The 23486-nt window shown below is 56.6% G+C and overlaps 1 protein-coding gene across 18 annotated transcripts; it reads left to right on the top strand.

The window, feature by feature from the left end:
* Positions 1-223: 223 nt before the first annotated feature.
* SNX33 (sorting nexin 33) lies at positions 224-23419 on the top strand. Of its 18 annotated transcripts, none has more exons than XR_006547087.2 (5): positions 224-2014; positions 14751-14861; positions 17871-19191; positions 21798-21891; positions 23174-23419. XR_006547087.2 is itself a non-coding variant. In XM_025271207.3 (3 exons), exons 1-2 carry the CDS (start codon positions 553-555, stop codon positions 14819-14821), a joined length of 1533 nt encoding a protein of 510 aa, XP_025126992.1. In that variant the 5' UTR covers positions 224-552; the 3' UTR covers positions 14822-14861; positions 21798-23419. The 18 variants fall into 18 exon arrangements, 4 of the variants coding, with proteins under 4 accessions (XP_025126992.1, XP_044789081.1, XP_044789082.1 ...); XR_006547085.2 differs by having other exon boundaries at positions 17871-19186; positions 22990-23419; XR_006547086.2 differs by having other exon boundaries at positions 17871-17979; positions 22990-23419.
* Positions 23420-23486: the final 67 nt, after the last annotated feature.

Genomic DNA, 23486 nt, shown 5'->3' on the forward strand with positions numbered 1-23486 from the left:
TTTGAAAACCCAGTGGCCCAGGAAGAGGAGGAGGAAGGAGGAAGGAGATCTGCAGAGGAATGTGAGAGCCTCCCGAGGCCCAGGCTGGAGGAGCCAGAAGGAGCTGGGAGCCAGAGCTGCCGGAGTTTCTGGGACGGTGGTTTCCGAGTGATTCTCTTCTATTTTAGAACATTGTTCCAGCGGAGAGTGTCGAATTCTTGCCTGCTCAGGGCTGGTTTTCTCCGAGTCACTTGACTTTTCTTCTAGGAGTGGGAGGAGGAGAGACTGTCCCCTGCAGGGGCTGCGGAAGGAAGGGAGGAAGACCAGGGACATGAGCCGTCCCGGCTCACAGGCATGTGCGGGCAGACCTGGTAGGGCCGATTCTGGGCCGTGGACATTGCTTTGAAGAGAGGGAGGCTGGATACCTTCTGTGGGTGCTCAGACCCCACAGTAAGGGCTGAGAGACTGAGGGCTGTGGCCAGCCTTGAGTTGCTCGTGCATCCTCGGACACCCTAACAAGTGTCCTCAGTTCTGGGCGGGACTCTCCTCATCGTCTCTACCACTGGCCCAGACATGGCACTCAAAGGGCGAGCCCTCTATGACTTCCGCAGCGAGAACAAGGAGGAGATCAGCATCTGGCAGGACGAGGACCTGGTCATCTTCAGTGAGACCTCGCTGGATGGCTGGCTGCAGGGCCAGAACAGCCGTGGGGAGACTGGGCTCTTCCCTGCCTCTTACGTGGAGATCCTCCGTTCTGACACCGGCTCCAACCATGCCAACTACCCCGGCAGCCCCGCAGGCTCTCTGGGCACCCAGGTGAGCTTGTATGACAGCTCCAGCACTTCCAGAAGTGGCGGCGGCAGTGGCTTTCTGTCAAACCAGGGTAGTTTCGAGGAGGACGATGACGATGACTGGGATGACTGGGATGACGGATGCACGGTGGTGGAGGAGCCACGGGCCGGTGGGCTGGGCACCAATGGGCACCCTCCGCTCAACCTCTCCTACCCTGGTGCCTACCCCAGCCAACACATGGCCTTCCGGCCCAAGCCACCCCTGGAGCGGCAGGACAGCCTGGCATCTGCCAAGAGAGGCAGCGTGGTGGGGCGCAACCTCAACCGCTTCTCGTGCTTCGTGCGTTCTGGCGTGGAGGCCTTCATCCTGGGTGACGTGCCCATGATGGCCAAGATCGCTGAGACATACTCCATTGAAATGGGCCCCCACGGCCCCCAGTGGAAGGCCAACCCCCATCCATTTTCATGCTCCGTGGAGGACCCAACCAAACAGACCAAATTCAAGGGCATCAAAAGCTACATCTCCTACAAGCTCACACCCACCCACGCCAGCTCACCTGTCTACCGGCGCTACAAACACTTCGATTGGCTCTACAACCGCCTGCTGCACAAATTCACTGTCATTTCGGTGCCCCACCTCCCAGAGAAGCAGGCCACAGGTCGCTTTGAGGAGGACTTTATTGAGAAGCGGAAGCGGCGGCTCATCCTCTGGATGGACCACATGACCAGCCACCCTGTGCTGTCCCAGTATGAGGGTTTCCAGCATTTCCTCAGCTGCCTGGATGACAAGCAGTGGAAGATGGGCAAACGCCGGGCTGAGAAGGATGAGATGGTGGGCGCCAGCTTCCTGCTCACCTTCCAGATCCCCACAGAGCACCAGGACCTGCAGGACGTGGAGGACCGCGTGGACACCTTCAAAGCCTTCAGCAAGAAGATGGACGACAGTGTCCTGCAGCTCAGCACGGTGGCTTCAGAGCTGGTGCGCAAGCATGTGGGGGGCTTCCGCAAGGAATTCCAGAAGCTGGGCAATGCCTTCCAGGCCATCAGCCATGCCTTCCAGATGGACCCCCCCTTCAGCTCCGAGGCCCTCAACAGCGCCATCTCTCACACGGGCCGAACCTATGAAATGGTTGGTGAAATGTTCGCTGAGCAGCCCAAGAATGACCTCTTCCGGATGCTTGACACACTGTCTCTCTACCAGGGACTGCTCTCCAACTTCCCCGACATCATTCACCTGCAGAAAGGTAAGAGCCAGTGTGGGCTGGAGACCCTGACAGCGTCTGCGCTCTGCAGGGCACAGGGCCTATGAGGATGGCCTAGATGGAGCAGAGCGGCTCAGCTAGTCTTTCGGTCTCTGTCTCATCCGTTCATTCAGCAAGGGTGTTGAGCACCTAGCAGATGACAGGTGCTATTCTAGGTACAGGGATATTTATGGGCAGGGCTGGTCCCTTTCCTCATGGAGTTCACTGTTTACCTTCTTGTCTGTTCATTCACTCACTCACTCACTCACTCATTCATTCATTCATTCATTCATTTTCTCTGTTTCTGTCTCATTTACTCATTTACCCATTATACATCGAGTCCTCCAAGTTATTAGACTGGGTTCTGGAAACACAGAGCTGACCAGGGCCCAGCCCTTGCCCTTGAGGAGCCCACAGGCTTGTGGGGGACATGGACACAGACCCAGATAACGAGAGCACAGAGTGTAACCTATCTTCCCGCTTGTCAGCAGCTCACCTCCCTGCCTTTGCAACTTCAGAGACTGTTCTCATGGCTGTACATCCTATCTGTGAGCTTCCTCCCTATCTGTGTTCAGGAGGGTTGGCTCTCCCCATTTTGCAGATGAAGAAGCTGTGTCCACACAAGGGTGGCTGCACAAGGAGTCCATGGCCTAGCTGGGACTGTCCCTTCCTTTTGCACCTCCCCAAGGACACATGCATTTTGGCCACCTCCCAAGCTCAGCCGTGTGTTCAGTTCTCACGGTCTCCTCCCTAGGGGAGGGACAGGATGGGTCCCTGTTGCTGTGGGGCTGTCAAGGAACTGCCAGGGAAGTGACTCATAGCCGGGTCACCGAGGGGCACCCGGACTGGGCTGAAGGAGAAACCGGGGGTCCAGGGCACTGCCCACATGGTCCATCCGATTCCCCCTTCCTGAGCCTGGCTTCTCTTCTTGCCTGAGCACTGAGTCAGGAGCTGACCGGCAGGTGGCTGAGTCTTGTGGACTACAGGCAGGGCAGGAGGGAGGTGTGGTCCTCCCCAGGGCTGCTTGGTAACTCAGGAAGAACGTCTGCAGGGCGTGGGGCTGGCTCCCAGGCCCCTGAGCCCTGAGGTCAGGCCTGGCTTGGTGGAGAGTTTTCCTCTGGGCGGGGCCAGGAAGCCGGCTCTGCACTGAGCCTCGGGGACAGCAAACATCACCGCCCTACCCTGGTCGCTGGTCGTAAACCAGCCTTGTTTTCCTTTTGTTGTTGTTGTTCAGTCACGAAGTCGTGTCCGATTCTTTGCAGCCCCATGGACTACAGCACGCCGGGCTTGCCTGTCCTTCTCTATCTCCCGGAATTTGCTCAGAACTCATGTCCATTGAGTCAGTGATGCCATCCAACCATCTTTAGGAAGTTAACTTCTAGAACTTCTCCAGCTTCCAGACTCTTTTCTCCCCTTACTGTCTCTTCTTCCTCCTTCTCCTCTCTGCTTTTTTTTTTCCTTCTCTACATTCCTCTCTTCCTCCTTCCCTTCTTTCAGTTTCAGGAGACATGACCTGAGTTCTGGTCCTGGCTCTGCCCCCAATTTGCTGTGTGTCCCTGGGCAGTGCCTTCTCTCTCTGGGCATTAGTTCCTCAGTCTGTAACACAGAGTGGACACTATGAGCTCTCAGGCCTTCAGTGGGGGTGGGGTGGGGAAGAGAGTCCTGGGGAGGGTCTGGTCGAGGACGGAACGATGCCTTAGTTTCGGCTCTGAGTTCTGGGCAGGAACAGGGCAGGGGTGGTGGCTGGGGCCAGCTGGCCCACTGGGGCAAGTGTCGCCTTAAGTAGAGCCATGCTCACTGCCGCACTAGGGCTGGGAAAGCTGGTTCAACCAGCTCCTCGGATGGCGTGTTCCTGTGTGGGCAGCAGGAGAAAGGTGAGCAGGGGCAGTGATGAAACAGCTGCTCACATGCGTGGCTGGGGACCCTCCACCCAGGGCAGAGCTAGGGGCAGGAAGGCAACCCTGGACTCAGGGCTCCCAGGCTCCCATTAGAGCAGGAGGGATAAACGCAGTTTGGCCTTTCTGGCCCTGGATCAGGGGCACAGAGCTGAGAGGGCCACTTCTGAGTTTCCACTGGAGGCTAAGATGAGGGGTCAGTGGTCCTCTGGGGGGTGATGTATTCAACCTCAGACAGATGCCACATCCACCTTCCCTTACCCAGAGGACCCCTCCCCATTTGGCCAAGGGCTTTGGGGCTTACTATTCCACTTTCTAGGCTCTGTATCACCACTCCCAGCCCTGTGTGGGGCAGGTACTACAGTGGTTAGGGAGTGGGGCTGGACTCTGGCTGAGACAGAGTTGGGCAGGCTTTGGGGAGCCACAGCCTGCTATGGGGAGAAGAAGTCCCATGGTGGCCCTGTGGATAGAGACCTTTCACAGAGGGAGGAGCAGGAAAGTTGGGCCCTGGGTGCCCAGGATGCTGTCAGCCTGTTCATACACTTTCTAAAGCATGGTGAGCATGTGGGAGAGGCTTTGGAAGGAAGGAGACGGGAGGCCTGGTAGGGTTTAGGAGACCAGAATTTGGACAAATGTTGTCTTTGAGGTGACCCTGATTGAATTTGCTCCCCTGAGAAAGCTTAGGAAAATGGGCCATGGAACCCATTTGGTGCAGAGGTGAAGCCCACCAGCCTTGCCTGCCCACCAGCCCAGTCCCTGGAGCTCAGTCCAGGGGTTTCTCCTAAAGGGAGAAGGGTAACCATGTGATTTATCATCCAAACCAGGGCAATCTTGTGGGGGGAAAAGAGAGCCTTGATAATAGTTAATCTGGGACAGCAAGGGGAAACGGTGACTGTCCAGGGCCCCTGCCTGAGAGCCAGCCAGGGCAGGACTCTGTCCTAAGACTCGTCACAAACCACGGAGGTCAGCGTGGGTCCCCCCATTCTCCGATGAGGGGCAGTGAGGTGGGCTGATCATCAGAGCAGGATTGGAGCCCCAGTGTCTCTAACTCCACAGCCAGGTTGTAGCCACTGTGCCAGACAGATGGGAGAGGGGGCTCCCTAAGGGGTGTGTGCCTGGGGTAGACGAGCCAGAAGGGGAAGGACTAGGGAGGGAGTTGGGTGCTCTTGCACCAACTCAGCCGGCATCCTCTGTGGAGGATGGACGGAGTTCCTCCAGAAGGCAGGCCCTGGACCACACAGCATGCATGGAGGGGTCACGGTGCTCACAGGTTGGCCAAGGCAAAGTGGCCCTTGCAGGACCAAGTTCTACCCTGGGGGAATAGGTGGGTCTAGCCTCTGTGCTCTGAGCCATCACCAAGCTCTCCTTCTGCCTCCCCTCCTAGGTTCCCATGAACAGAGAATCGTATGGCCCCGAGCCACCACCAGCTGGGTCTTGGCTGTGACTGAAAAGCAGTTTGCACCTAGCTGCACATAGCATCTGGAGCTTTTATCCTGGAGCTCCTGGAGCTCCATCCCAAGTACTTTAAACATATTAGTTCAATTAAACCTCTGCTCTAACTAGAGGGCGAGGACCATCATGATCCCATTTTACTGATGTGGAAACTCCAAAGTGCTATACTGCCCTGAGCCGCTGTCAGCAGCGTCATATGTAGTCCAGCCTGTCCTGTTTGACAGTGGGAGACCTGCAGTCCTTGTTGGAGGTGACACAGTGGACTAGGACCCAGACCTCCTGCCCTCAACCTAGGGTAGGGACAAGGTGGATTCAGGGGGAGTTTAGGGAATATGCCTGAGACCCTGGGGATCTGAAACTCCAACCTTCCTGTCCTTGTTTCTGGCATCCGGTGTATAGGACAACTGCCAGGGCAGGAGGTGCCCGGGGCCCTCAGCTCTCAGGGTGAGTCCTAGGTGGAATGTGGTGGGGTGAGGGGGGACTGGCCCAAGCCCTGACTCCCGGTTTGTCTCTGGGGTGCGTTAGTGTTAGCTGGTACCAGTCCCACATCTGAGTCACAGGGTGGAGGGTGACAGAGAGCAGGGTGGGGCCTTCTCTGGCCCCCAGAGCCTTTGCCCCCGATCCCTGGCTCCCTGCCTGTGTGTGGATACCTAGCAATTGCAATAGATTCATTCCTATATCTGGGCCTCGATTTCCTTCCTCTAAGGCCATGGGCTTGTGCTTACTTGCTCAGTCAGGTCTGACACTTTGTGACCCCATGGACTTTGTAACCCACCAGACTCCTCTGTCCATGGGATTCTCCAGGCAAGAATACTGGAGTGGATAACCATTCCCTTCTCCAGGGGATCTTCCCAACCCAGGGATCGAACCTAGGTCTCCTGCATTGCAGGTGGATTCTTTACCATTTGAGCCACCAGGGAAGCCCAAGGCCATGGGCTATTTAAGGCCTTAAATAGCTTCTTAAATGCAGGTCCGTCCCCACCGCACCCAGACTTTCTCAGGAACGTGGAATCCAGGCTGATATGTTTCTTTTGCTGAAGCCTAACTCTAGTTTCTTTGTCCAGCTATTTTCTACCTTTCTTCTTCTGGTTCTTTCTACCTCTTGGGAGCTTCTCAAATTCCTGAGTCCATTGTCTGGACGCCTCATGTATGTGCCTGGAGGACTTGGCCTGGGCCCCCTGCAGTAGAAGTGGTGTCCACTCCCCACTCTGCAGGGCTCCCTCAGGGCCAGATATCCCGCACTTTGTGAGCATGAAGGAGGCCGGGAGCCCCTGGACAAGTCCTTTCCCACCAGGGCCTGAGTTTCCTCTGAAGAGTACTGGCGTGGTGGTGGAGGTGAAGGTGGCCCTGGGGGTAGGGGCTGGACAGCTGTCCTCTAAGGCTGCTCTAGTTCTGAAGCCTCTCAGGGGGGGTCTCATCTTGGTCCCACGGTCAATCCCTCTCCTTCTGCCCAGGTCTGGGTGATCAACCTAGGGAAGGAACCCAATTTGGAAGAATCTGAATGAATCAATAAGGATGGAACAAGAGGCAAGAAGAGGTGGTTCAAGGAAGGTGCTGAAAGGGCTGAGCGGGCTGGGAGCTGGGCACTGCGGAGTTCTTTTGGGTGCTGTGTTGGCAGTCCTGGAAGTGTTGCAAATGTGAGTTGGTTTGCCCGAAATGCCACTATTTGCCGATTAGCCACACACTTGCTGTCTTCTGTGGGTAGTGCTCCTCCGAAAGGCAGGGTTATTTCCAGCACATAGTAAATGTTCAGTAAATGCATCCTGAATGCATCCAACAACTTGAGAGTAAACAGATTATGTTTCAAAGGTCCCTGAGAGGCTCCCCCTTAAGGAAGAGGTGAGAAGCATTAAAAACAAGCCTGTTACTCACGTGCGGTGGGTGCTTTTGAAGCGCTCCGGGAGCATGCTGTCCTCTGTGCCAAGCCTGCCCACCTCCACACTCTTCTTCACACTGTGGATTCCCTACAGCCCTGTGAGGAGTGCCTGCCAGGCACAGGCAGACTTCCTCCCCGGCTCAGCAACTGCCCACTGGCTTCAGCGCAGAATCAGTCAAGTGCCCGTTAATTCAGAACTGAAATCCTTTCACCAATAGCCTGTTGATTCACTCAGGTTCTTCCAAATTGGGTCTCTTCTGCAGGTTCATCCCCTGGCTCCCCGTCTGTCACCTGGTTATGACAATGGCCTGGGGACTGGGGTGAGGAGGGAGCAGAGCCTATATGTGAGAGACTCACACAAAGGAAAGCTCCAGGTGGTCTCTGTTTTAGAATCAGCAGTGTGATGGGGGCAGGGAGGATGCTCCATGTGGGAGTGGCACCTGATCAGAGCCTTGAATTATGCATAAGGATCGGGAGGCAGAGATAGGGAGGTAGGAGAGAAAGGGTGCGTTTGATGAATATGGGGTCAGTGCGGAACAGGTGCAGGGGTCAACTCCCAGAGGACCTCCCAGGCCAGGAGAACGGGGGACCTTGCTCTGCAGGCCAGAAGGAAGCCAGGGGAGACCCGGAGCTATGGGTGCCAGCTTGGCTGCTCTTCAGGTGCTATGGAGAACCTCTCAGAGGTTGGGACTGAAGTGGGGAGACCCGTGGGGGGCCTGTTGCAGCAGTCCAGTGAGATTGAATCTGTTTAGCAGACACATGTCAGAATCTGCACAGGCTAGGCTTTGTTCTAGGTGCTAGAGACATTGAGCTCATACCTGGAGGGACGCAGTCAGAAAAACCACAGAGAGGTAAGAGCTGTGGTAGAGGGAAGCCCAGGACACCTGGGAGCAGGCGAGGCGCCTGATGCAGTGGGACTGCCCAGAAGGCTTCCTGGAGAAGGTGATATCTGAGCTGAATGGGGAACCAGCATGAGGGCTGATGAGGCCTCTGGTGGATGGGGACAGCCTGGTCATAGAAGTCAGTACAGCTAACAGGGCTGTGACCAGTCAGGTGTACGCCGCTGGCAGTGCCTCATGTTTGGAGGGAAGATGGTACGTCTGGCTTAGGACATGCTGAAGGTGAGGGTTCGGGGAACATCCCTGTGGAGACATCAAGTGGCTGGACCGTGGGTCTGGAGTCCAGGAGGGAGGCCCGAGTTGAGCCGATGAGGGTACTGTCTGCCCTCGAAGGGTCTCAGGGCGGGGTTAGGGAGCGAATGGGAGAGACCGGAGCCCTAACCGCCCTTGACCTCCGCTCTGCCTGTGCCAGGCGCCTTCGCCAAGGTGAAGGAGAGCCAGCGCATGAGTGACGAGGGCCGCATGGCACAGGAGGAGGCTGATGGCATTCGCCGGCGCTGCCGCGTGGTGGGCTTTGCCCTGCAGGCCGAGATGAACCACTTCCACCAGCGCCGCGAGCTCGACTTCAAGCACATGATGCAGAACTACCTGCGCCAGCAGATCCTGTTCTACCAGCGGGTCGGCCAGCAGCTGGAGAAGACGCTGCGCATGTATGACAGCCTCTGACCGCTGGCCCAGGCCCTCGCCCCGCCCCCAGGGCCTTCCCACACCAGCAGTGCCTGGAGGGCGGGGAGTTGGGGGTGGCCTTTGGAGGAGTCATGAATATCCCTGGGAAAGTCCCCCACCCCTTAGAGCTGGGGGCACAGCAGGGATGGGAACAGGGCCAGGAGCCCTCCAGGCCCAGGCCTGGGCTGCTGGTCAGTCACTTGAGGCCAGGCCAGGGTCTTAGCTTCCCCTGGAGCCTATAGCACATGCCCACCTGGCCACTTCCCCCTCATTCGTTCAGTAGACACACGGGCCTGCTGCGGTCAGACACTGGGCATCCAGGGCTGCGACACGCCTGCTCTTGTCCCCAGTTGAGGTGGGGGTCAGACGCAGAAACAGGTGGGGGCAATACAGAATGATCGATGGTAAGGAATGGGCTTCTGGAAGCTCGCTGAAGGGACCACTCGTTCTGCCGGTCAGGGATAACTCCATGGAGCAGGTGACATGTGACCGGTGTGTCTTGAAAGATGACAAGGAACTGCCAGACAGTAAGTGGGGACAGTGGACGGGGAAGGCATTCAGAGTACAGCCTAGACAAGCTGTGGAGGCCTAGAAACACCTCTTCTCCTCTCCTTTGTCTTTCCCCAGCAAGTTTGGTGCCCCCTTGGTGTGTCCCCTTGTGTGACAGAGGGTAGGGATCTGCCTGGCTCCCATGGCCCTGGCCCTGCCCCGCTCCCCCCCACCCCACAGGAGGGGCTGCAGGTCAACTCCCTCCCGACTCCCCCTTCACCAGCTGAGCCCCCTCACCCCCTGGCTAGGGGACCATGCAGCATCTTTGCCCTGGGCTCAAGGTGCTGAGACAAGCCACAGACCCCAGGATTTTGGTGGTACCTGCCTGGAGGGGACACCCGCAGGTTACTGGGTATTTGAGTTCACCAGCCATCGCTCTCACACTCCTGGCAGGCTTGGACCTCCAGCTCCCAGGGGCCAGCTTACCCGTCGCCCCAGGGATCCCGGGCCCACCTGCCCATCACCAGGCTCACTGTGATGCCATCCAGGTCCTGGTAGGATTGTGCTGTCTCCCACTCACGTTTACATCCTCAAGGGGGCTCTTCCCATACCCCCAGGTCGGGGTATGGTCAGAAACTGACAGATGTCACTGCTGGCCTTCCCAGGAGGTCATGGCTATTTCTGGCTGCTGCTGCTTCAATCTTCATTCTTTCTTGTTTTCTTGATAAACCTTTTCCAATTAAGATAACAAAAGTATGACTCCTTATTTGGATCCCGGGGCGGGGGGATGAGGGTGGAGGGAAGGGTGGAGCCCTAGTTGTTCCTGGGAGCAGCTGGACCAGATTCTGAGGTCGTGATGGGCACAGCATTCACTCCAGAACCTCAAAAGTTGGTGGGGGGAGGGCAGTGCTGGTGGTCAGGGCTAGCTGGGGGCCTCTGGGTGGCCATGGACCCCAGCTCAATGCACACCCTTTTGAGACCTCACTCTCCTCTTTTCTCAAACGGGTGGACTCCTGCCAGGGGTTTGGCCCTGCTGCTCTGTGATCCAGGACTGAGGGTCACATGAGGAAGGGACAGTCTAGACAGGGGGTTCATCTCCAGGAGGGCATATCCCAGCCTTGCCCCCAGGAAAGCCCAGTCCAGCAGAGGGGGTGGGACTCAGACCCTGTGTCCTTCCCTGGGCCATCCAGTCCAGGGTGCCCAGACCTGCAGTGGCTTCCTGGTTGGAAACTGAGGTGGACCCCCAAGCTGTGCCCTTGGATGTATCCTAGGCAGGATGGACAGGAATCTGCACACAGGAAAGAGGAGGGCTGGAGGGTCAAGGTTCTCTTGGGGGCAGTGGAGACTGGGTGGAGGGAGGGAGGCTGGGGTCCGGGCATCAGGGGAGGCTTTGGCTGGGCCAGGGGCTGCAGGAGCTCACGGCAGTGAGATGGAATAAGGGGCGGCAGGTACAGCGGGTAGAGGCAGCAGAGGCTCCCTGATTGGGGCAGAGTGTCCTCAGAGGAACTTCTGGAATGGGCCCCTGGCCCTGGGTCAAAATTAGGTCAGATTTGGGACTTTCTGTGGAATTTTCCCCTCTCTCCTCCCTGTCCTCCTTTCATTTTCCAGCCCATCTGAGGCCTTTCCCACCCTTAACCTCTTCTCACTTCAACCTCTAGGCAGCCTTCTGCAGTGAGCTCTCTGACCATGGGGAGAGGCGGGCGTGAGGGGGTGGTCTTCCCAGGGCTCGTCTGTGTTGAGTGATGGGAATGCTCTTAACACCAGTGCCTGGAGAGTCCCCTGTTCATGCTTCCTGCCCTGGGAATAGTGTCGCCTCTTGTGTCTCTTGAGAGGGGTGACCACCTCCCACACCTTCCGTCCTCAGGGTGAGGGGGCTTAGTCTGACACATTTCTCAGGAGGGGCTGCACGTAGGAAAAGTATTGAGATGTGAGGTAAGGGAAGGGAAGGACGGGCCAAGCCTCTGAGGTCTCTAGGCTGGGACGGACGTCTGTGTGGTGGAAGCGGGGATGTCACAGCCCTTCTCTCTGTGAGGATCGGGGTGCTGGGGGAATTTGAGATTGATTTGGGTTGGCTAGCCTCTTTCAGCAAGAGCCGGGGGACCAGTGTGCGTGGGGGCCCGGTCTGGTGGTGGCTGGGGCTACTGGCCGGCCTCAGTCACACGCCAGGCAGATGTTCCAGACTGAGCTGGGCCCAGCTGCCTCTAGTTTCCTCCCTTGGGAGGAGGGTGGAAAACAAGGCCTCTCTTTCTGCCCTGGGCAGCTACCAGGACCTGGAGGTGGGGGGCAGGGGACCCTGAGCCTGTCTTGGCCCAGCCCAGGGAAGGAGTCTGCTTTGTGGCCTCAAATGGGGGTTGGAGAATGGGGATGGCTCTGTGATCCTGCACCCTATTGCTTCCTGGGCACAGGAGGGCCATGGACCATGGGGCCACTGCTGGGCCACGGCTGTAGCAGAGCCAGGTCTGGTCACAGACACAGTTGCCCAACCCAAAGCAGATACAGCCACACAGCCTGCCCATGGGCACACAGGTCACACCTGGCTCCACACACACACGCATGCATGGTCACATGCTGACACACCTGTACTCCTAGCCACAGTGCAGCAGCCACACATTCCCAGCCACGTCCACACTTGCTCACACCCACATGCACGGTGTCTCTCTCAGTCACTCTGTCCCTCATAGCCCCACCATAGTCCTGTGCACACAGGACTCACCCAGTGGCACACACACTCAAGCCATGCGTGGTCACAAAGTCACACGTGCACATAGCGAAGGTGTCACACACATAGATGCTCTTAGAGTCGGCCTGCATCACCTCCTGGGGGAACCAGTCCGGATCCTTCATTATCTGACACCACCAAGTTCAGTTCCTCGTTGCACAGACGGGAAACCTGGCTATATCACCCAGTGGGGATGGGGTATGCTCTGGTCAGAGACCAGTTCCCAGTAGGCTCTGTGGCCTGGCCTTGGCCACTCCTGGGCAGTCCCTGGGGCCAGACTGCCTCTGAAGGCCCCTGGCTGAACCCACTCAACAAAGCTCCAGGCATCTCGTGTCTAAGAGCCAGGATGTGGTGGGCAAGTCCCAGGCCTGGGCGGGAGGAACATTCCTGCACCATCTCCTCCCCAAGCCTGCAAGGACTGGGCCCGCCCTGCCTGCCCGCCCGCTGACTCAGGCCTCCAGGAGCCAAGCCGGCTTGGCTCCCTCACCCACCCCAACCCACCCCAACCTGCTTCCCCACCACTGCAGCTCTGATCCCTCTCTCTGCTGCTTGGGGCAAGAGGAGATGGTGAGGCCTTGGCAAAAAGACCATGAGGAAGCATAAAAATTCACCTCCCCCAGATATAGCTCAGAAGGGCTGATTGTGAAACCCTGCTCCGGGCTTTGGCAAAGCTTTTTTCCTTTGGTTTTGTTTGGTTAGTCAAACTCCAGTGCAGTCTAGTCTGTTTAAAAGCAGTGTCTCACATGGTTGCGTCCTCCTTGGTCCACATGGCAGCCCTGGTAGGCAGTTATGCCATTCCACAGACGAAGAGACTGAGGCTTGGCCCGAGAGAGTATGTGACCTGGCTAGGATCACACAGTGGGTCAGGGGTGGGGATAGACTTGAACCCAGCTCTCTGGCCTCATTCCCTAAAGTCACCTTGATTAACTCCAGAGGGGTTGGCAGATCTTAGCTCCAGAGGTGTGAAAGAATGGGAGGCTGGTAAAGTAACTGCTGAAATGTGCGGGGGCTCTGAGGCTGGGGCAAGTCCCGCCAGCCCCCCAGGGATGAAGAGACTGAGGGTGGCATCGCACAGCGAGGTCTGCAGTAACTCAGGGTCTCCGTTTACAAATGAACATGTGCGAGGAACATCACTTCACTTTTCTGTAATGACCTGAATTTCCCTTTTGCTTTCTCCTTAACCCACCCAATAGAAAAGTAATCTGAAATCAATCTTGGGACCCTCCTTTCCCCAGGGAGGCATGTAAGTTTTGGGGTTGGCATATTTGAAGACTCTAGGCAGGCCCCTGGCACTTTGAATTTTAGAAGCTGAATCCCTGATCCTATCACTCGTGTGAAATTTTGCCTGCATTCCTCATTAAAGGTCATTTATATATACTTACTTGAGTTGGGTTCAGTTAATTACTTGACAATGTGTTGTCGTGTAGATATTTAATTAAATTTTATTCATTTTGATTTTGTCTTTATTTTCTTTTGCTTTTTGGTGTTTTGCTACTTTTTGTCTACCTGGCTACAAACATTGCTGTGGGTCTTGCAGAGCCCCTGGACCCTGGCACTGGGCCTGTGTGCCCACCGTGGTCCCAGGTTAGCGCTGGACCTTTGGCTCATCTTCCCCAGTCTCCTGCCTTCCCACCACCTCCTCCTTTGATCCCATCCTTAAGCCTCTGTGGGTCTGGCCCTTTTTCAGTTTGGGGCACTCCAGGTTCCTTCAATTGTCCCTGTACCTCGTGGGCCTCAGGGAACCTCAAGGGGCTGGAAAACCATTCCACAGCCTCCACCGCACATTCAAGCACGAGGCACTCTGGGAAGCTGCTTACAGACCCTGTGCAACCCTTTGTCTTAGTCTGGTTCTGCCTGGGAAGGGGTTCAAGTCCCCACTGCGTCTGGATCTCCCAACATCTGGGGCATCCACCATCCCCTGGGCAAGGGGTAGTGTGGTGGACAATGGATGGCCAGTGTTTCACAACCACCCAATATGCAAGAGATAATCAACATCATTTCATAGACCGGGAAATAGGGCCCAGTGAGGGAGGTGCAGAGTAGCAGAGCTGGTGTGAGTGATACCCAGGGTCTGGGCTACCTCTGGTGGGGAGGCAAATGACTGATGCCCAAGGTAGGAGCTGGGGGCTGGCTGGTGCCTGGAGGTACCTGAGGCCTCTTCTGGGCTGACTTAGTCCCTTGGCTGCCATTGGAAGGCGTGCTCTGGGTGAGGGTAGCATGAGGCTCCAGCAGACAACCCTGCTGCCCCTCAGACACAAAGCCTCTTTCCCTCCACCACTCAGAGGCAGGACCGACGTGGCTGAGCCTGAGTACAAACCACTCTACACCTGCTTGTCGTCAGGATGTTACTTAATGCTGCCATGCTTCCGCTTCTCCATTTATAACAGGAATTCCAGATGGCTGTTAGGGGGGATTTATGAGCCAAACACGTCAGCAGGACAGTGCCTGCACATAGCCAACGGCCCAGTAAGGAGAAGCTGGGATTACCAGCCGCCGAGCAGCCCTAGAGACAGGCAGGACCAGGAATACCATTACCCCACTACATGAGTGAGAAACTGATTGGACGAGCCCTCTGAGGCCACCCAGTGGGTGGATGTCAGGGCTGGGCCCGAGTGCACAACAGCGGCCACTGAATGGCCGCCAACGTGCTGCTCCGTGGTGGGCATCAGCCTCAGTATTCCCGGGAACTGTCTCCTTGCTCACCATGCTCTGGAAGGTGAGAACCACTTCTGGATTTCTCCAGCAGACGGAGACTCAGAGGCAACGAGTCACCTGTGTGAGACGGCGCAGCTGCTTGGTGGCAGGCAGGACTGACTTCTGCGTGGACACAGCCGTGCCCTTCCCACGGCACCAGGTGCCCTTCCAAGGCTGGCAGGCTGGTTGGTGGGCTGGGGTAGGTGGGCAACTGTCCTGTGGTAGAGCGAGTGCAGGAGTGCTAGGAATCAAGGGGAATCAGTGGGGAGGTGGTGGGGATTGGTGGAGGTGACCATGCGCCTTCAAGGAAGGGCAGAGGGCTTGGCCCACAGTGAGTGCTAAGCAAATATTGAGCGATAATTTTCTGTGGGTTTCTCTGATGGCTCAGGTGGTAAAAGAATCTGCCTTAGGGTGGGGTATGGGAGCACGATCTGGAGGCGACTGGACAGATGAGGCTGGGGGTGGGGGGCTGGGTTCTGGTGTCCAGGAAGAAAGTGAGTCAGGAGTCTCCTTGCTCAAGGGGCCGACATGGGAGGTGGTGGTGAGAGTTGGTAAGGAAATGCTAGGACTGGGGACCCTGTGGGTGCTGAGGCTGAGCTGGAGAGCACAGGGGCTGTAGTCCTGGGGCTTCTGTATGGGGCACGCAGGGGTGGTTTTAGGGCTTTGTGCCTGGTGTCCCAGAGTGTGTGCATCCCCCTGTGTGCTTGCTGGGGGGCTGACGCTAGGTGTGAGGTCCCCACCGGGGTGCTCTGTGCCTGTAGTCAACCGGCTACACATGCTCCCCACTGTGTCCCCAGCCCTCACTTCCAAGCTCAGGTCCTGCTTCGGAATCATGCTTGAAAGTGAACGTAAAAGTCGCTCAGGGGTGTCCGACTCTTTGCAACCCCATGGACTATCCAGGCCAGAATACTGGAGTGGGTAGCCTTTCCCTTTTCCAGGGGATCTTCCCAACCCAGGGATCGAACCCAGGTCTCCCACATTGCAGGCAGATTCTTTACCAACTAAGCCACAGGGGAAGCCCAAGAATACTGGAGTGGGTAGCCTCTCCCATCTCCAGGGGATCTTCCTGACCCAGGAATTGAACCAGGGTCTCCTGCGTTGCAGGCAGATTCTTTACCAACTGAGCTATCAGGGAATTGTGCTTAGCTCCTCTTTTTCTCGCTTCACATCCACCCGTGAGCAAAGTTCCTCAAAAGAGATCCCACACTGGATCTGTCTCACCATCTCACCAAGAGTCCCAAGCCAGTGCCATGCTTGCCCAGACTACTGAGTAGTCTCCAAACACTTCTGTTGTCTCCTCCTCCCAAAGATCTAACAGGAGCCAGGGTGAGCTTTTTTTTTTTTTAATATTTATTTGTTTGGCTGTGTTGGGTGTATATATGTGTAGCTGCCGCATGTGGGCACCTCCTTGCGGCTACTACAAATACTCCAGTTGTAGTTTGTGGGCTTAGTTGCCCCTCGGCACATGGGATCTCAGTTCCCTGACCAGGGATTGAACCCGTGTCCCCTGCATTGGGAGGCAGATTCTTAACAGTTACTGGATCATCACGGAAGTCTCCAGAGTGCTTTTTAAGACCATATTATAAATCAAATCACATCTGTCCCATGCTTTTGACCTCCAGGGCATCCTGCTGTTCTTAAGAGAGATTCCTAACTCTTATCACAGCCACAGGGCCCCTTTGATCTCACTGTGGAATCCTGTGTATTTTGGCCACAGAATTCCAGACCTGCTGAGCTGCTAGTTCTCAAGCTTGTTATACCTCAGGACCTTTGCATTTGTGGGTCTCCTCTGTCTGGAATGTTTTTTTTCTGCCTTCTAACAAAAAGCTGTATTTCGCATCTAACTTGGGCACTTTTAAGTACTTGTAGAGGAGGCTGTGTGATATCTAGAGTTTGCTGGAAGCAACGGGTGCTGGGAGTGAGACACTGGCCCAGGGTTGATAATTGTTCTTCCTCCCAAATGTCTGTGTGGTTTGAACCTCAGTTAATTCAGGTCTTTGCTTAAAACGTCACCTCCTTGGAGAAGCCTTCCTTGACTTCTTAGTTCTAGTGCTTTGTATCTTTACCCTGCCTTTTCCCCTCTTCATTTTACTTATTATCAATTGCCAATTATATATGTACATGTATTTAACTTTTTATTTTGGAAAGTTTCCAGCATATGCAAAATAGAGAAGCTAATACAGTATCATGGATTGCTGTGTGTCCATGCCTGAGCTCCAACAATTATCAACCCTGGGCCGGTATCTTACTCCCCACGTTTGTTGCTTCCAGAAAACTCAAGATGTCACACAATCTCCTCTGCAAGTTAGATGTTAAATGTATCTGTTTGTTAGAAGATAGCCTCCAGGGGACCTGGGGTCACTCTGTCGTGCCCAGCATGGTGCCTGGCTCATAGCCGGTGACCCAGAATGTCTACATGGCTGTGTCTCGGGTCTCTGGGGAGAAGGTGTGTGTGGGTTCTGGTTTGCACAGGTCGGCTGCTGTCAGGGAGTGAATCGGCACATGTCTGCGTGCACAGCTGCATGTGGCAGTCCCTTAAATTGTGTGTGTGTGCACACACGTGTGTGTTGCCACAGCGGCTGGTGGCTGAATGCATGCTTCTCCCCTGATGTCATCTCCCACACCCCCTAGGAGCCAGTGACTTGCTCTGGGGAGCCGTTCCCTCTTCCTAAGCAAAGTGTGGGTGCGAATGGGTGGGAGGGATCAGATCCTATCCACTGCCCCCACCCCAACCCCGCCCCCGCTTTAGAGGGCTGGGTTCAAGGCCAGAGCAGAGAGCCCCTCCCTGTTCCTCTCTGGTTAGCGAGGCTGTGCTGTCCTAGCCGGCCGAGCGGGCAGCCTCCTTCCCTCCCTGGCACTGGAACCCTGCCCTGTTGGCCTCGGCTGGGTGGGGTGTGGGGTACATATGTATGAGGGTGGTGGTGTCCCAACCTGACCTACTCTTCAGGCTCCTCGGGTGACTCCTGGATAATTGGGCAAGCAGGGCCACTTACACTGGGGGTGACTGGGTGCAGAGCTCTGGTCCAGGTCTCAGAGCCCCCAACTTCCTACCCTGGTTCTGCGTCATAAGGGGTGGACCCTGGGGTCACGGGCAGTGGGAAGGAGTGCTTCCAGTCCAGCACCGGGCTTACTCTTGGGGGCAGCTTCTGCTCAGACCTGGCTTCCACAGGAGCGTCTCTCAGCCTCCTCCCAGAGCTCTGTCTGCTCCAGGGCCTGTCTCCTCCTCGCTCAAGCTCTGCATCATCTTCCTCCCTCTTAATACTCCTACTTAACCTCAGGTAAGTCCTCTGACTCAATGGGGAGGCGGGAGGTCAGAGTGGGGCTGCTGGCTTCTCCTACCCAGAACCTGGCCCCTTGCTGCACACCTCACTCTCCCTGCCCCAGCCCAGCAAAGCACATGCTCCCACGTCCATCTTCTTCAGGGGGGGATGCATGCATCTGGCCTTCCAGGAAGACTGAACATTTGTTCAGCACCTACTGTGCACCAGGCACTGTGACAGCTGTCATAGATTACAAAGATCACAGCAACACCAACCTGGAAGCGCCTACAACATGCCAGATCCACGCCAGGCGGTTCAACAACTGCTGTTACAACAGCGACTCATCACGGCGTCGACATTCACTGACTGTTTACACACGTACTGAGTGTTCACTGCGTGTCCGGGGCTCTTCTAAGAGCTTTGCAACAGCCATGACCCTTTGAAACAAAGCCTTGGTCAGTTGCTCTGCCAGGTCCTAACTCAGGCAGAGGAGCGGGAGCTGGCCGGGGCCTCTGGCTGCACACGTTGCACAGATGCTGGAAGGGATAAGAGATGGGGCAGAAATGAAGGAGTGGGGCTCTAGGCAGAGAGCGGGCGGCCTGCTCCTCCCAGCTGGCTCTGTCCTCTCCGGTGTCAATGATCCCATCACGAGTTACAACAGGTGGGTGGACTTGTACAAGTTCACTGGGCGGGCACAGTCACCACCTCTGCCCTCCCTCCTTCAGTTCGTGGATTCTGCCCCCAGACTCTGAGGTCCTCAGGGCAGACCGTGGGGCAGAAGGGCGAAGGTCCTGAGGCCTGGAACCTTCTCGGAGTCCTCAGACCTTGCCCCAGCCATCTTTGCAGGTGACATGCTCACAAGGCAACCTTTTAGCCGGGTTGACTCAGAAGGGGCCTTTCCGGCCTGAGTCACCGCCTTCCAGGAGTGCCCAGGCTCTGCCAGCCTCGCCCACCTGTCTGCTTGCTCAACAGCCCTTTACAACAGGCTCCACCTTCCTCAACAAGACCCAACAGGGTTCCCCCTGCCGCTTTCTGGTTCTTGGCGGTCTCTGCCCTGGTCAGCATGGCTGGCAGCCCTGGCCCACCTGCGTTTGCTCTGCTGCCTTTGTGGGAACCAGGAATCCCACTGCTGGGAGAGGCATCCTTGGCATCTGGAGGGGTTTGGAGACTCGAGGAGGCCCAGCTCTGCCAGCGGATTGCTGTGTGACTGTGGCAAGGCACTCCTGTAAGGTTGGGACTCTGAGCCCCCAAGATGAATGCAGGCAGTCCGGCAGTGGTTAGACCAGCTGGGCCAGGAAGGTTCTGTCAAGGGGTTGGAGTAGCAGGGGATCCTGAGTGGTAGGGGTTCTAGTTTGTCTCCCCCCTCCTGCCCTGTGTAATTCATTTTGACTCTCTCTGTTGGGCTTCCACATTTAACTTGGTCAAAGTGTTCTGCCCATGAGATTCTGAGCAGATAGACCCCAGGTGTCTGGGTGGGAGGGAGCCATGGTTCGGGTATGGAGGGACAGAGAAGAGTCTGGGAGGGAGAGAGTCAAACCTGCCCCTTAGAAACCTGAGATCTGCCTGGGCTCGAGAGGGGAGGCGGGAGCCGGAGGAGCAGCAGCGGGGAGCCTCATCAGCTCTCCTGGGGGATGAGGGGAGCTGGGAAAGGAGGTCTGGGTGGGACTGGTGTGTGAGACCTCTGGGTCTGTGGGGAGGGGCTGTATTCTGGCAATAGATGTTTCTTGACCATCTCTGCATGCCTAGCATTGGGCTGGCATGACCCTGCCCCGAGGAAGCACACAGCGTTGAACCTTCTGCAGGAAGGGGCTGCAAGGCTGGGATCTTCTCCCAGGCTGGGGGCCTCTGAGACCTGGGAGGGGAGGGGACCTGGGTGCTTCAAAGACAGTCCCAGCAGCAGGGCAGCACACAGGCTGGAGGTCAGAGTCAGCGTTTATTTTGGGGGGGCAGAAGAGTTAGCCTGGAAGCCTCCGTCCAGCCCCTCCTGCTCCCCACCCTCTACGGGATGGAGAGTTCTGGGGAGGCCCAGCACCTCTTCCTGATCAGGCTGGGAGGTAGCCGGGCCAGCGGCTTCTTCCCTCTTCTCCTGACTGCTGTGCCCTGCCCTGGAGGAGACCCGATGCGCTGACCAGTAACCCTAGCTGGACACCTCCCTTCTTTGTCCCTCCCTCTGCAGGTGGGGAGGGGCCAGGGAGGGAAGGACAGGCTAGATCGCAGCCGGCTTGGTGCGCAGAGCTGCTGCACTGTCCAGGCACCTGTCTGTCGCTGGGAGGTAAGGGTGGGAGTGGGCAACTCCTTGCCTACTCTCTTCACTGGATCTGACCTCCCTGCCGGCCTCACCCTCCCCTGCTTCAAGGACTTAGACAACCTAGCTAATTTGGACTTCAGGACTGACACCTGAGCCCTTCATGGCCTCACAAAGCTTCAGAAGGAAGCCTCAGGTTTAGCTCCAGGCTAAGGGCTACCTGAGCTGGTAGTTCCTAGATTGGGGGCCAGGGGAGCTCTCTTAAGGTAGAAAAGTCACTTCTGGGCCACTGGTTGATTTAAGCAAGGGCTGCTTCTGTCTTTAGGGACTCCCAGGACATCTGAAGTGTGAAAGAACACAGTACAACCCACCAGTTATCCTGGTGGCCACAGGGGCCTCTCAGAGGAGCTGGCACCTTTTATGACGACTCAGCCGTCAGTTAAATACTGTACCTCACTGCACTGAGCATGGACATGTGAGCAGGAGGTGGGCTGGGCATGCTTGGCATTAGCACTGAGTGCCTGCTCCTGCCATGGAAAGACCCGGCGCTCTGTAAGGAGAAACAAAGCAGCCAGAGCCGGAGGCCCTCCCGCTCTGGGCTTCCCCGCACCAGCCAGCTCACGCCACCAGGTTAGGGCACACGTGGTGTGGTAGTTACTCACTAGCATGTCTGGGGCTCTTCAGGAAGGGCTGGGTATATTTCTGTTTGCATCTCCCACAGGATTTTTGGCACCAAATGCCCTTGCCAATGTCTGACTAATCCCAGCGGTGATTACCCAGGGATGACATTAACTATGAGAGGACCTAGGATGGCACGGGGGCTGCAGAGAGAGGAGTCCAGCATGTCTGGTTCCCCCATCTTGGTTCCACTCACTTGCCAGGGCTCCCTCACATGTGCCAGCCAGGAACAGCAGACCCAACCTGAGAAGTTGGGGGGAGGCGTTGCTGCCCAGGTACCTCCAGCCCTTTAAGATCTGGAATCTTCAGGGCCCAGAGGAAGATACTAACACCCTTGGCAGTTCCCATTGGTCAGGAGAGATTGGTTGTGGGGAAGGAGGACCATTTCTCTTGCTTCCTATTGGAGGACAATGGTTCCAGCTCTGTGGGTTCTACAGCCGCCCCAGCAACTCGACTTAAAGGGCCAGCTCCTAGAATGAGGAGAGGGGCTCAAAGGAAGCCCCCCCTTTTTTTAGCATCTAAGAGACTAAACCACTGAGGGTGGTGGGCAAGGCTTCTTCCAAGCTGGTGACCTGGGCCCTTCTGGCAAGCCCTACCCTGCTCCCCACACCCCTTTCCACCATCTTTCCCAAAGTGGGGTCACTTCCCCACTGTGCGGAAGTGAGTTCGGACCTGGTGATGGGCTGCATGTCCCGGGTCCCACATGGCCAGCTTCTGGGACTGTGGGAGGACTATAGGCAAGGGGCACTCAACTCTGGAGTTTGTGTACCTGTGTGTGTTTGTGTGTGTGTGTAGGGGGTACATAGGCAAGTATGTATCTCTGGGTTGTGTTTCTGAAAGTCTGAAAGTGCACAGCTCTGAGCACAAGCCCACATTGTGTGTGTGTGTGTGTTTGTGTGTGTGTGTCTAACAGGGTCAGAGGCTCCCGGACATTCCTGAGTGCTTGTACGCAGGCTGGCTACTATTCTCAGTGCCTGGGAGGACTCAGCTACTTAAATGAAGGAATGGTGAGTTATTTTGTAAAGTGGGTAGCAACCTCCTTAAGTTGGGGGTGCTTATCTGAAATCTGCAAGGGATTTACCTAATAAACTGAGGCCCCACATTTAGAATGGACTCTGAGGATGGTATGCCAGTCAAAGACCCTCTCCCAGGTCCTGGCAGAGCCGCTGGCACAATGCCTGGGTGCAAGCCCACTGTCCAGCCCAGGCTTGAAGGAGCAAGAGCAGTATCGGCCTGTGCCAGCTCGCTGGGGGCAGGGCAGGCTGGGCCACGTGAACAGAGAGGGCGTCGTCAGGCCTCTTGGGGGAACCTGAGCCGAGCCAGATCCTGCCTGGCGGGTCCGTCACCTTCATCTCAGCTTACACTCCCAGGGAAACTGGCTGCTCTGGGTGGAGGCTGGCCCCAGATATCAGGGCCCCGAGGATGCAGCCTTGAACTCCAGAGAGAGGCAGACCAAAGAGTGGGGCGTGGCATGGAGACGCCCTTGGCAGGGCCCCTGGGTGAGGCTGGCGTGGGGTGGATTGGAGAGGCCAGGCTTGAAAAGGAAGCTGGAGCCAGGACTTTGAGCTCCGGGTACAGAGGGATCTCTGCAGAGCTGCTACTTATAGGTCCTGGCTACCTTCCATGAAGGGGAGGCTTTCAATGTGGCAAGAGGAGCTGGCTGTGCTCAGGGTTCTGGTCTACCCAATGCAGGAGACATGAGACACAGGTTCGAACTCTGGGTTGGAAAGATCCCCTGGAGTAGGAAATGGCAACCCACTCCAGAATTCTTGCCTGAAGAATCCCCATGGACAGAGGAGCCTGGTGGGCTACAGTCCATAAGGTCGCGAAGAGTCAGAATGAAGTGACTTAACACGCACGCATGGCTGCCTGCTGTGCAAGACTCTAGACAAGCCTCTTGCCCTCTTAGTCCCCCCGGATCCTCTGGGGGCCCTTCCTGCAGTGACCTACCAGGATTCCAGGTTTCCTTCCCAAAACTTCTGAGAGTAGGGGAAGCCCTAGGAGGGTGGATGTTGAGATGTGAAGGGCATCGTGGGGAGGGGTGGTCCAGGGACAGCAGCGTGGGGGGGAGGGAATCTCCCCTCTTGTCCTAATTCCTGGTTCAGATGCTACAGATGTGGAGAATGGCAGAGAGGTGATGCTGCTGAGCTGCCAGAGGCTGGCTGGGGCCCTCCACCCCCAGTGCAGCTGTGCTCAGGTCCCAGACGCCCCTCCCTTCATCCTGCCCCTTCCCCGCCCTCCCACATCCCCCCAGAGCTCAGACCACATTCCTGCTGCTTTTCTCCTGAGGACTTCAACCTGCTCCCAGGGCCTGGGCTCTTCTCTGGGACCTTGAATCTGTCTCCATTGCCCACGACCCTGGGAGACCCTCTGAAGGGAAAGGACCAGAGAGTGGTGGCTCCTCGGCAACTCGTGAAAGACCGTCTGAGGATGCTTTGTCTCAGATCTATCTCTGACTACAGGGACAGACGACTTGTTGGAACACTTGCTGCTTGCTCTGCCTTTGAAAAGAAGCACTCTTGGTCCTCTCGTTGGAAGGGTTTGTCATCTAGTCCCTCAGTTGTGTCCGACTCTTTGTGACCCCATGGACTGTAGCCTGCCA

The sequence above is a fragment of the Bubalus bubalis genome, chromosome 20 (genome assembly GCF_019923935.1).
Source record: "Bubalus bubalis isolate 160015118507 breed Murrah chromosome 20, NDDB_SH_1, whole genome shotgun sequence".
NCBI lineage: Eukaryota > Metazoa > Chordata > Mammalia > Artiodactyla > Bovidae > Bubalus > Bubalus bubalis.